Source organism: Pomacea canaliculata, linkage group LG4, assembly GCF_003073045.1.
Source record: "Pomacea canaliculata isolate SZHN2017 linkage group LG4, ASM307304v1, whole genome shotgun sequence".
Classification (NCBI taxonomy): Eukaryota; Metazoa; Mollusca; class Gastropoda; order Architaenioglossa; family Ampullariidae; genus Pomacea; species Pomacea canaliculata.
The window spans coordinates 4,190,832-4,202,664 of record NC_037593.1 but is presented as its reverse complement, the minus strand read 5'-3'; the positions used below and the strand labels follow the sequence as shown (position 1 = coordinate 4,202,664).

The 11,833-nt window shown below is 36.3% G+C and overlaps 1 protein-coding gene across 1 annotated transcript; it reads left to right on the top strand.

Annotated features, from left to right (window-relative positions):
- Window positions 1-30: 30 nt before the first annotated feature.
- Window positions 31-3,275, top strand: LOC112561454 (dynein regulatory complex protein 10-like). The gene is given in 10 exon segments (XM_025233966.1): window positions 31-561; window positions 564-717; window positions 818-988; window positions 990-1,071; window positions 1,073-1,180; window positions 1,713-1,946; window positions 2,366-2,437; window positions 2,990-3,002; window positions 3,005-3,046; window positions 3,049-3,275. Coding segments are annotated over 10 exon segments (1,332 nt in total). The 5' UTR covers window positions 31-332.
- The last annotated feature ends 8,558 nt before the right edge of the window (window positions 3,276-11,833 follow it).

Sequence of the window (11,833 nt, the reverse complement as noted above, 5' to 3'; positions counted from 1 at the left end):
AGTTTCATTGAAATAATTTAGAAAATTAACAAAAAACATAATTTTCTTTGTTTAAGATTGTCAACATCATTATTATATAAGGGATAGAAAAACTAAATTACATTTGAGAACTTTGTGTTGCTAGTGTACTGATACGCACCATGTTAGTGAGTGATTAGGTTTTTGTTGTTGGCCTAGTGAGGGGAACCAAGCTTTGACTTTAAAAAATCGGCAATTGTTTTTCAGTCAGAAAGATAATGTATCAGTAATATTTGTATCTCAAAACTCTTTGAAAGGAGACATTGTGAGCTGAGTGAATTTTTCTTGAGGAAGGCAACATTAAAAAAGTGGAAATGGCGACGACAATAACGGAGACCGTGAAGGTGGAACCAACAATCCACATGAAAGTTCGGACTCCAAGTCGTCAAACACAAGCCTCGAAGAATTCCGCTGAGCTCCCTTCTAAACGGCAAAACCTTCGGCTTGATCCTTTTCGGGCTTTGGAGCCAGCACGAAAAAAGCTTACAACTATCGAGACGCAGCGCATAATGGCCGTCTTTGAAGAAACTATACGAAGAGTCGAGTTGTAATCCTTATTCCTCACATAATCAAAGACTTGGATCGATTTCGCGTGTCACTTGGAAGTGAACTTGTGGAGCTTCTGGAGCATCACCATGTCATAATCTCCAGTTACGAAGAAATTCGGCATGATCTTGAAATCAGTTGGGAAGAAGGGCAGTAAAAAAAAGCCCCAGTTTGATAGAGGAAGCAGACGCTGATGCAGAACAAGAACCTAGTAAACTAGGAATAGAACGTGAGTACACAGAATCGGTTAGCAGTGGCGGTCGTCAGCGCAAAGCACAGACACTCAGATAGAATCCAGTCTGAGAACTCTGTCTCTAGTTGCCCAGCAGATGAGTCATTCAGTCAGAAACATTCTGAGAGCCTTTACAGTAAATCCTGGCCATTATGCAGATGTCAGTAGCAAAGCATCCAAGAATGATCCAAATGCAAAAGTTTGATACTATATCTCAGGAACTTCGTGATATCTTGATGGGAAGGCTCCTGACCACACCCGAAGAAGAACGCGAAACGACAGAGATACCTTACAGCAATCACAAACCGAGAGCGTAACAATGCTGCTGTAATTGAGAAGTTGGAAGCAGATTTCAAGGAAAAGGCTGATGATAAAGATCAAGAGGTGAATATTTTGAAATATTTTGAAATGAAAAAGATTACTAAGGAGGAGTTAGAAAAAATTATGAACAGTTTTTAAAAAATGCAGCATTTGAGTTTGTTTTGTTTTTGTGTGTGTCGTTTGTTTTTGTTTTTGTTTTTTTTGGAGCAAGAAAAACTTTAGGTGAAACATTTTGAAGACTTAGGACATAATATTGATAGCATTTAGAATGCACATTTTATTTCTTCTGCATCTTTGCACATTTTGTTTTTATGCAAAAGAGATCTGGAGATTTCCTTTTGAAACATGAGAACATGATTTACTTTAGTGATGCAACATAACACAAGCATTTTCATAATTTGCTGTTAAATTAACTTCATTTATTAAAATTTTAAATGATTAATTACATCAGTAAGCATCAAAATTTGTTTATCCTACATATCTATATATATATGTGTGTTATCAACAATTATCATTCTCAGATTAATCCTTATTTTTATCATAAAGCTAGATGTTATAGTAAGTTTGTCGCATAATTAGTGTGCATCTGTTACAGATATTTAAAAAGAATGAAGTCATTAAAAAACTGCAAGCAGATTTGCACCAGATAGATAGATTTTCAGAAGAAAATATTCGGCGAGTTAGAGGAGATGCTGAAAAACAAGAAGCAGCTGATGAGAAAAATTCTGAGGGAAAGCGTCAAAAGCTCCAGACAGAGATTTCACAGCTGAAGTCACAGTTGCAGAATTTAATTGCTGAGCATCGTGAATCAGAGAAAGAGCTACGAATTGTAAGGATTATACAATAGGCTACCTTTTCTGCAGTCTTGTATTTATGGTTTAGAGGGGAACTGTAAGAGAGTTCCAGAATCAATTTCTCCAGCAGACTTTCCCACTATGATTTTATCAACATTGGATCTACAACTATATTTCAGTGAAGCTGATACCATTGTAGGGAAATATTGCAATTCTTCCAAGAACATGATGGTTTAACATCTCTCTCTCTCATATGGTACTATGTGTAATGATGTTGATCTCATTAGGATGAAAACATAATGTAGACGCTTGCTTTCTCATTTTTTTCTCTTATAGGGTGCTCTCTGAAGTAAGGTCAGCAATCTTTTCCATTGTGTGCTTTAGATAGATTACAAAAATCTTGGAGTATCAGGAACATTGTTTCATCTCTTTTGTTTTCTTTCATCTATTTCAGAAAAAGTTTAAAATTGAGACAGAGGTTGAAAACTGGATATTGCGTTATGATCAGGAATTAGGAGACAGACAGGTGAGGACATTCAATGTTTTAATAATATAAATGTAATACCCATGACATTTGAGCACAATTATATTTTGGTAATATTATTTTGTCATGAGACATTCTAGTGAGATTTCCATTCCTTCCGGTTTCTGCTCAGCTTTCTTTTGGTGGAAGAAGAGAGCTAGTAGGGCTGAAATATGAACTTAAAAAGTTTGTCCTAATTCAGAGCAAATGTTTATCTTTGATTATGGGTGGTTCTTAGCTTGTGTTGCTTTCTTCTTTTTGTACCCTACCATTTTTACACCGGTTGCACCAGTGTGTATAAGATACCAAGATACCATGTGTGTCTCTTATCCTGGGCTGCCATCTTGTTTTATTAAATAAAGTCTGGAAAAGGAAACTGTTGACAACTTTGTGTGTTTGCCAACAACAAAAGTTCCAACCCAGCAAACAAACACTTTCAAATTAGGGCCCGCTACATAAATATATATATAGTATAATTTATAATATATAAAACAGTATAATCTGTAACACACATTCTTTATCAGATAAATAACACAAACTCTAACTGTTTCAGAGGAATATGAAAAATTGATGCATACACAGAAGAGAAGAAGCAATTGCATGAGCTTGAAGAAAGTTCCACACTCTTGAAAAGGAGTATGTGGGTATTATGGATGAGCGGCGCCTTGCTCGTGAAAAACGAGAAAAAGCTGAACGAGAGATGGCAATGATGATCAAGTGTGCAACAACTATCCAAGCCTTCTGGCGTTCATATAAAGTGCGAAAGGCCATAGCAGCTAAAACAAAAAAAGAATCGGGGAGGTAAAAAAAGGAAAAAGTAATAAGCATCATTTGCTGCTGATCTTTGAAGACTTTAGTACACTGGAGATACACAATATTAGAATAAAAGCTATTCAGTTGCAAAGATTATATGACGTAAGTGTGAGTCTGTGCATCTCTGTAAGACCACAAAACAAATCTGTTACTCGCAACTTTTTAAAATCATTCACTTTTCATGTTAAATTCCAAATCAGTGAAAAGATCATACTGCATTGTACACACAATAAAGTCTGTTGCCTGTGGACATTTTCTGGGTGCTGACATCAAATGACAGAAACATCTTTCTCACGTAGTGTGAATGAAGTTAAGATAAAATATTAAGTTTAGGCATCATATAGGAAAAAGTCACAGACCAAAATCTGAGTTTAGGATAGAATCCATGGCTAGAATTGCAGAGTTCTTCTTTCCAGCCAAGTTTTATTCCTGTCTGTTTACAGTTATAATTAAGTAACAATAATGAAAATAAAGTGTTTTACTGCCTGATTATCATACTTTTGTAGCAGTATACTTCCTATATCTAAATATGTAAAGTGGACTGGAAGCAATGCTACCCATGGCCTCATCATTTTTTTGAGTCTGTAACGTGTTTTACCTGGAGAGTCTTGAAATGAATTACAAATTGAATGAACTAACCAAGGAGGGAAAAAGACCACCAGTCAGAGCACAGGATTGCGATAAGGCCTATGCCAGCGGTTCTCAACCTTTTACTTGTAACGCCCCCTGACGAACAAAGGTACATCCGCGCGCCCCCTTAGCCAGCAATGTAAGCTAATTTCACTAATACCGGTATAAGAAACTTTTAAAAAATGACCACCTTTGCGCCCCCCTTGTAAGCATGTCACACCCCCTCAGGGGGGCGCCCCCACCGTTTGAGCGCCACGGGCCTAAGCTGTTGGTAATCAGTGCTAAAGTATTTCTTGAAACCCTCAGGAACATCCCATTTGCTCCAGGGAAAAGAACACAAATTATGAAAGTGAATGTCTTCCATGAGCTGGAACCTCTGATTTCAGCTGAAGAAATTATCTCAATGAGCTTATCGATTAACTATATGTTGCCATGTGAAATTTGTCTTCTTGTTGAACTGTCATAATGGTCAGAATAATGCAGTAAATATCCTATGATCAGAGGTACCACATGCAAGCAGTTGTATCATGCAGATATCGAGGGATCCTAATTTTTACAGTTTTTAATATCAGTGAAAAATCAGTAGGAAGTTGATATCAATTGGTTAAAGTAAAAGTGTCTACATACTCTGCCGAGTTGGATGTCTATGTGATGCAGCATACTTTGCCCAGCTGTGGATTGGATGCCTGATTCCTTAGAGTTTGGGAATGTAATGTTGCAAGAGAGAGAGAGAGGTGGACACTGTCCTAAGCACAAAATGCTGGCAAAATAAGCTGAGTATAAAACTCACTCCTTATTGAGCATAAGGTAACATTACTACTGTACTACCATTTTTTTTATTACCAAAGACAAAGTTATGTCAAATGTGCTTTGTAAATTATTTGCTGTGATTTATTTTTTTTATTTCATGTACAAAATGCATTCGCCATGAAAGTCACCAATAATGTTTATTGTACCTCACCCAGCCAGCCATCTGTTTGACAACATCCCATTCTTGTTAAATGAAGGTTGTGTAGCTTGGTAATCAGTGGATTTGATGGCACATGAACAGAAGGTTGGGTTGTAGTTAGAAACCATTCCTGCAGGGATCTGCATCAGATTTATCACGGAAGTTAAGGGCAGGAGGGAGAAGGGTGAGCTATTCCTTCTTCATGCCATGGCCTTGACACAGCTGCCCTTATATACGACCACTAGGTTATGGGATCATTTACCCTTTTTTATTTTTAACTATCAATGCAGCAGTTTGGGTTCTTTCCAAACAGTCTGCTCTCAGCTAGAAGAGTGTATCTGTTAATTTCTCCTGTTTATTTTCTGTTGATTTTTTCTCAATATTATCAGTATCACAAAAATAATAGATGCATATGGATTTGAAATAATAAGTTGAGTTATATAGCACCATCTATAGCCCCAAGGCATTTTACATACACTAGTTGTTGTTGACTAACAGTTTCGACTGGTTGATGATTGACATATTCTTGTAAAGGCTGAGTCAAATGTCGGTCACTCAAGTGTGGACTTAACCTCTCATAATAGCTATAGCGTGTGTGTCTGTAGGAATACATAGATCATCAGTTTCTATGATCTAAGATCTGTACAAATTGCTGTAATTTGGTGATGTACTGTAATAGTTTTTTTTTCACATCTTACATGAATGTATTAATGGATTTTTCATTTCTAAAAACAGTCATAGCTATACTTATTAAACACACGGCCGGAGGTGTGGCCGGTTGTGTTATTTATAACATTCTGAGTGAATAAACTTTCAAACATTATTTCTTAAATTATTTCTAACGCTGTTAATGCCCTTTGTCATTCTTGTAAAAGTGTACATCTAGCATGATCGAGCATTATATAGAACTGAACCCAGATGACCTCCATATAATGTCTCAGGAATTTGGGATGAACGACTGAAGCAGTAACCCAGCCTGCAAGAACTCTTGGGTCCCTCATGGGACCTCTTCGGGAAGAAAGTTGGGTCCCTCTCGGGTTTTGGAAGCGGACCCTAAGGGACCTCGTAGGGAATCCCACGGTGTTGCCATGTTTTCCCACGAAAGACCCACCCACCTTCCCACCAAAAAAACCATTGCATACCCACCGATCGCCCATGAGAAGTCGTGTTTTCCCATCAAACTCCAACTCCCCTCTTGCTGCATTCCTCACCTTTCTCACTTTTACTTACACTGGTACACAGGCTTGCACACCATGAGAACATTCAACAGCTTTTCAAAATCTCGTTTCCTCACAACGCATAAATAGTAGGCAAGAGATATCATTAAACAATTTATTATTTACACCAAAAAAACTATTTTAGCAGTTACATTATTTAAAGCATTAAAATGTTTTTAACATAAGCATTCATCCAATTATTTACATAAAATTGCAGTCAATAATTTTTACCCCATGAAAGTTATTTTTGAAATAATTATTTATAACATAAAGTCAAACAATTACATAAAAGATAGAAAAATATGACACCAAAAATCGATCCATGAGTGGTGGAATCCCTGTAGAAGAAAAGAAAAAAGTTACAATGCATTTACATATTTTGATTTTTGCTATGTAAGTAGAACTAACCTCTCACATAGATGAAGCTTAACTCTTCCTTTATGGCACTCAACCACGGGTGGCCGATTTTGCCCTGCTCACTTGTTACGCAGTATTTACATTGGCTTATGCATTGTTGTAATTTTTTAGGCCTTTACAGCTCGTGTTTAAAAGAAAAAAATTAATAAATATGATAGTTTAGGCCTTTATGAACACAATATCTCCCTTACATGACGAAGGACGTCCGTTTGAACGAAGTCTCGCCGATATTCTAACACTACCTGTCCTTTTCGATGGTACACATTGCGAACATCATGCATCTGAAACGTCGAATAACAAAAGAAAGAACATCCCAGAGGATATTCCTGCTTCAGATGAAGGAGAATTTGACCACGAATGGTGTAAAAATGTTTTCATCTGCTCCGAATTTTTGTTTAAATGTGTAAAAAAAAAAAAATTTTCCAAACTTCACATAATATACCTAATTTTGGTTGGATTATCATAAAAGTGAGTTCACGAGCAAGATTACGGTAAAATTTGTTCCACTTCTACACATTTTGATCTGTCATAATCAATTTAAATTTCTGTTCTATCTTGTTTAGTTATTTTTAATAATTTTTGAAAAAGGTTAAATTCATGCGTACAGGGGGGTTTGACCGCCTTTAGCCTTGTGTAAAGAAAGAGTTAAAGCTTTCATAAATCTACTAATTACTAGTGAGATTACAAAACTTGACCAGCAAAAGTGGAATAAAAAGATTTTAAACGGTAATGTCTATGGCCATTTGTGTGTATAAGAAGTTTTGGATAATATCTGAAAGTAACCAATTAATCTTTAGTACAAAAAGTAAAGTAAATAGGCTACTGAATAAATCCACGAAAGAAGAAAACAATGCTCACATTAATAATTTTAACTTGACAAACTCATTTGTAATTCCACTCACCATTAGAGGCATCACCCTTCAATCATCCTCAATCCATGTCTCTTGGACTGCACAGTGCACAAATAGAAATGTGGTGTCCAGACACTTAATCCCCAGACACTCCATCCCAGACACTTCACCCAACGCTTCATCCTTAAAATGAAATTTAACTATAAAAATTATGAAGCCCAGCGAAAAATTTAATTGAAATTCAAATAATTATCTCATATAAACATCACAATAAGTTTACAATTAAAAACTTTAACTAATGTTGTAGAGGTCAATGACGTTGAAGTTAATAGCATGATTTGAATATTATTAAAGTATTTCAATATTTATTTTAATATAAACTTATTGATGTTTATATGCAGAAATTATTTCATTTTCAGTTAAATTTTTCGCCGGCTTCAATAATTTTTAAGTTAAAATTTCATTTTAAGAATGAAGCGTTGGGGATAAGTGTCTGGGGATGATGTCTGGGGATAAGTGACTGGGAACCAAAATTGTAAGGTAGACTTAAAATGCTATTGTACACAATAATAAATTTGTGAAATGTAGAGAAAATAATACTTAGATTCACTATTTTTTTAAATTGTTCGAGGAAACTTGTCCTTTTAAGTTCATATTGACGTACACCTCAAAGAAATCAAAACCAAAACAAAAACTACACACCAATTAATATACTTCTCAGCTGAAGTGACTGGAAACTTTTCCCCTTTGGTCCACTGAGCCAACTCTGAAGATAGCAGCCGTTTAAAATTCTCCGTGCACGAGAGTGCTGAACCTGTTAAAAAAATCTTTAGTTTTTCCACCATGTAAAATACTACAATACAAATGCGAAATAAATTAATTCACTGGATTGAATATGTTTAAGATATAATGCTGAACCCTACTCCACTGATGAGGGATCAATGTTGCATGATGAATATAGCTACAACAGACCCAGTCTCTTAAATAAAACCTAGTGGACTTCAGAGAAAATAATGGCATTAAGTGACTCAAATCACCAAGTTAATTAAGAGTTTAATCAAAGCTGTTCTTTATGAAAGTAGAACAATTTTAGTGGTCATAGTTAACATTAGAACACAGACTGCTCATTTTGACACCATGAAAAGCAAGTGACAGAATTATTTATAAATAAAATCTAGCATATAAAATACTACATTATTGTTGTACTTCATAAAATGTGTATTATTTTAAGTGCAAATATTACACTGACCACACATTCGTTGTCAGGAGAGTTAAACCTGTAAGCCGATGCTATGCCTGCCTTTTGTTAAATGTTTATCAAGACTGTAAAGCATAACATACAATTAACTGATATATTAGCTAAAGCTAAAGGTAACATTTAAAAAAGGTGTCTTAGTACTAACACCATATACTTAAATGACATACCACTTTGTTCTAATTCCTTTCTTCATCAGCTCCTCTTTCCCCATATTTTGAAGAAGCAGGGTGACCTGATTCAGTTTGTGAACTACATTCTGTAGTGTTTTGCCTCTCATCAACTTGCTGAAACTCTGTTCAAAAATGTATTTGAAATCAAAATATTACTTTTAGTCTTAAAAGTAATGACAAAACAAAAACTATGGATGCAAGTCTATTGACAATTTTTTAATTAACGAGAAAATGTTTAGATGATATAATAAAGGAGGTGCATGTAGACCACTAAAAACACAAAACCTGTGCTTGATAGTGATCCTGATGAAATCATAGAGGGAGACAAAATAAACTTACTGGTAAAATTCACTGAGCCAGACCTAGTCAGTGTGATCTGCAATTAAAGATTGTTATAATAGTTCTTTTGTAAATCATGTAAAATAAACTGAAAAAATGGCATGCAGCATTTTAAAGACAAAGAAAATATATGTGATCAGATAAGGATTGTTAGAAAAATGACAGACTTGACAAAGTTCATTGCATAGCATTGGATTTAATACATTTTGTTTTAATTTCAAAGTGTATCAAGTACAAAAATAAAATTCTTCTTTTGCTTTGCATTTAATTTTCCAAAATTTTAGTTGTTCAGAAAGCAATGTCATTGTCTTGTTGCTTTCCCCTAGAATGCACCAAACGGACACAAACGTTTGGTAATCGCCCCGCACCGCTGTTATTGAGAAAGCAGACGACGAATTTCAAGCATGACTCAATGAGTTCATGTCATAGACTTCAACTTCGAAGTTAATCATCAATGATACGAGAGATTGTGTGTGTGTTTACCTCTTGACTAGTTAATTTGAACCCATCATGCACTGTCCTCTTGCTTCTGCCAATCGATTCGCGCTCAACATTTCGTTTCTGTAATTAGTAAATACGTGCAATTAGTAGGCCAAGAGATACGATAAGCAATTTGATTATTTACAACAAGAAGAATGTTAACCATTTAAATTATTTACAGCACATATAGAAGACAGCGTCATGTAAAGCGAGTTCCAGTGGATGTATGTGTGAGACCTGCGCGGTACAACACGTGAAACATTTCACAAAAAGCACTACAATACTTTATATATGATCATAAATTATTCATGACTATCCACTGTTATAAAGTATAGTTGTTTAATGGCATCTTTCACTTAACTTTATTAAGACTTACTTCAGAAATCGGCGGTGTTTCACTTGAAGATGGACGTTACAGTTCAAAATGTCTGCGCGCCGGTCAAAGCTGAACCGGACGATGTGACCTCTGATTAACCCTACACGCGGCGATGGCGAAAGAGGGGGGAGGGTAACAGCGGGTGGAAGGATGCGACACGATCACGTGGCTACCAAATCGAGAGCGGCTGAAGAAAAAAAGCGCGATGGACGCGTCCGTTTAGGATCGAATTACACGCTTCCCATCCCAAAGTCTCACTTCCGTATAGGGGCCGTTCAAACACCCAAAGCCCATGCACGCTGGGTACCAGTGCGGCCCATCCTTGTACTTGTATTTCATATTGTCTTACGAGCGATGTTTAGCGTGAAGGGAAAATGTAGTCTCTAAAAAGGATTCAAAAATAGCTGTCGAAAGCCGGTGCTTTTATTATTGTATATGTCGGACGTACGGTTGTCACTATGGCAGAATGGAGCACAAGGTCTGAGGTCCATATATCCCGTCGCCGGTGCTTATTTTCTCTTTTCATTAGCAATCATTACCAGTGCGATGGTGTTCGGGCTTAATTGCTGACAGTAAACGAACTTTGCACTCGCTCGTACGTTACGAAAAAAAAAAAAATTAAACAGGAGGGGATGCGTGAGTACATGCAGCTGTAAACATATATGGTAGCATCGCAACAGTGTTAACAAAGCAACATGTATATATATAAACAAGAAACAAAACTCACTGAAAAATTACTCACCCGCGGTTACCGCAATCACAAGAAATTATATAATATTCAGAATAACATAAAGTTTATAATCATATTCAAGGTTTTCAAGTCAGTGTGCCGAAAAACCCTGCTTATTCTTTGATTAATGCCTTTGTTTTGTAGTAAAGTATATAGTACTTGTTTATTTTTCCTTTCTTTATAGGTCAAGACGGGCTATAGCTATAAACATACATATGTATATAACTTTTGCTTTTATGTTGCCCCTGTAAATACAGATTTCTCATTTGTCATTTGTCTCTCTATCTCGGCTCCTATAGCTAATTCATTTGGGTACTTTATGAAGAATGACATTTGAAGTACTTGTGACCGGGTTGAGGGGGGAAGAGATCTTGTCCAGCAAGTTTGATTCTTAGGGGGCGGCTTCCCCGCCTGCAGCTTCCTTATACGCCACTGCACGGTTACCTGCGCAAAATCAAATGAACTAGCTTTCCAACCATATGGCTGCATAAGCCTGCATTAAGCTTGAAAATTACATAGAGAAAAGGTTAATGTCACTTACCGAGGAAGCGAAAACAATTTGAGATAAACAACTACCAGTATTCCGCTCTCCGGGAACTAATATGACAACAAGGCCAAAACATCATATGATATATATATATGATATATATATATCCTCAGGCTCAAATAATTAATTTCACTTCCTCCAGGACACTTTTCGACATCTGCAGTCTAAATGACTAGAACTAGCAATGCAATGCAGCTGCCCACTGCCTATCCTTCACAGCTACAGCAAGTGTTTTGTGATTATTTTGCTGACAAGATTTCGGTTTCGATCATCCTTGGACTCGATACCGGTGTCTGACAGCATCTCTTGTGGTATTCTTCTTGGATGCTCTCTGTCCAATTAATTTCGACCAGTCTCTGATGCTGATGTAAAGGCGATTTCCAAGCCAACAACTTGCCAGTTAGACCCAATACCCACAATTTCATCTTTGTTTAAAAATGCCCTGGTGAAGTCATTCTTAAGAAATCCAAGCTTGATGTCAACTGTGTTGAACAATTATCATTCACCTAGTTAACAACTTGTCTTTCCCCACAACGATCACAGAGTAAGTAGTTTTGACAGCTGTACGTAGCTCATTCCCATCAGCATAAAGACCTTTTAACAATACTGAAACTACTTTAAT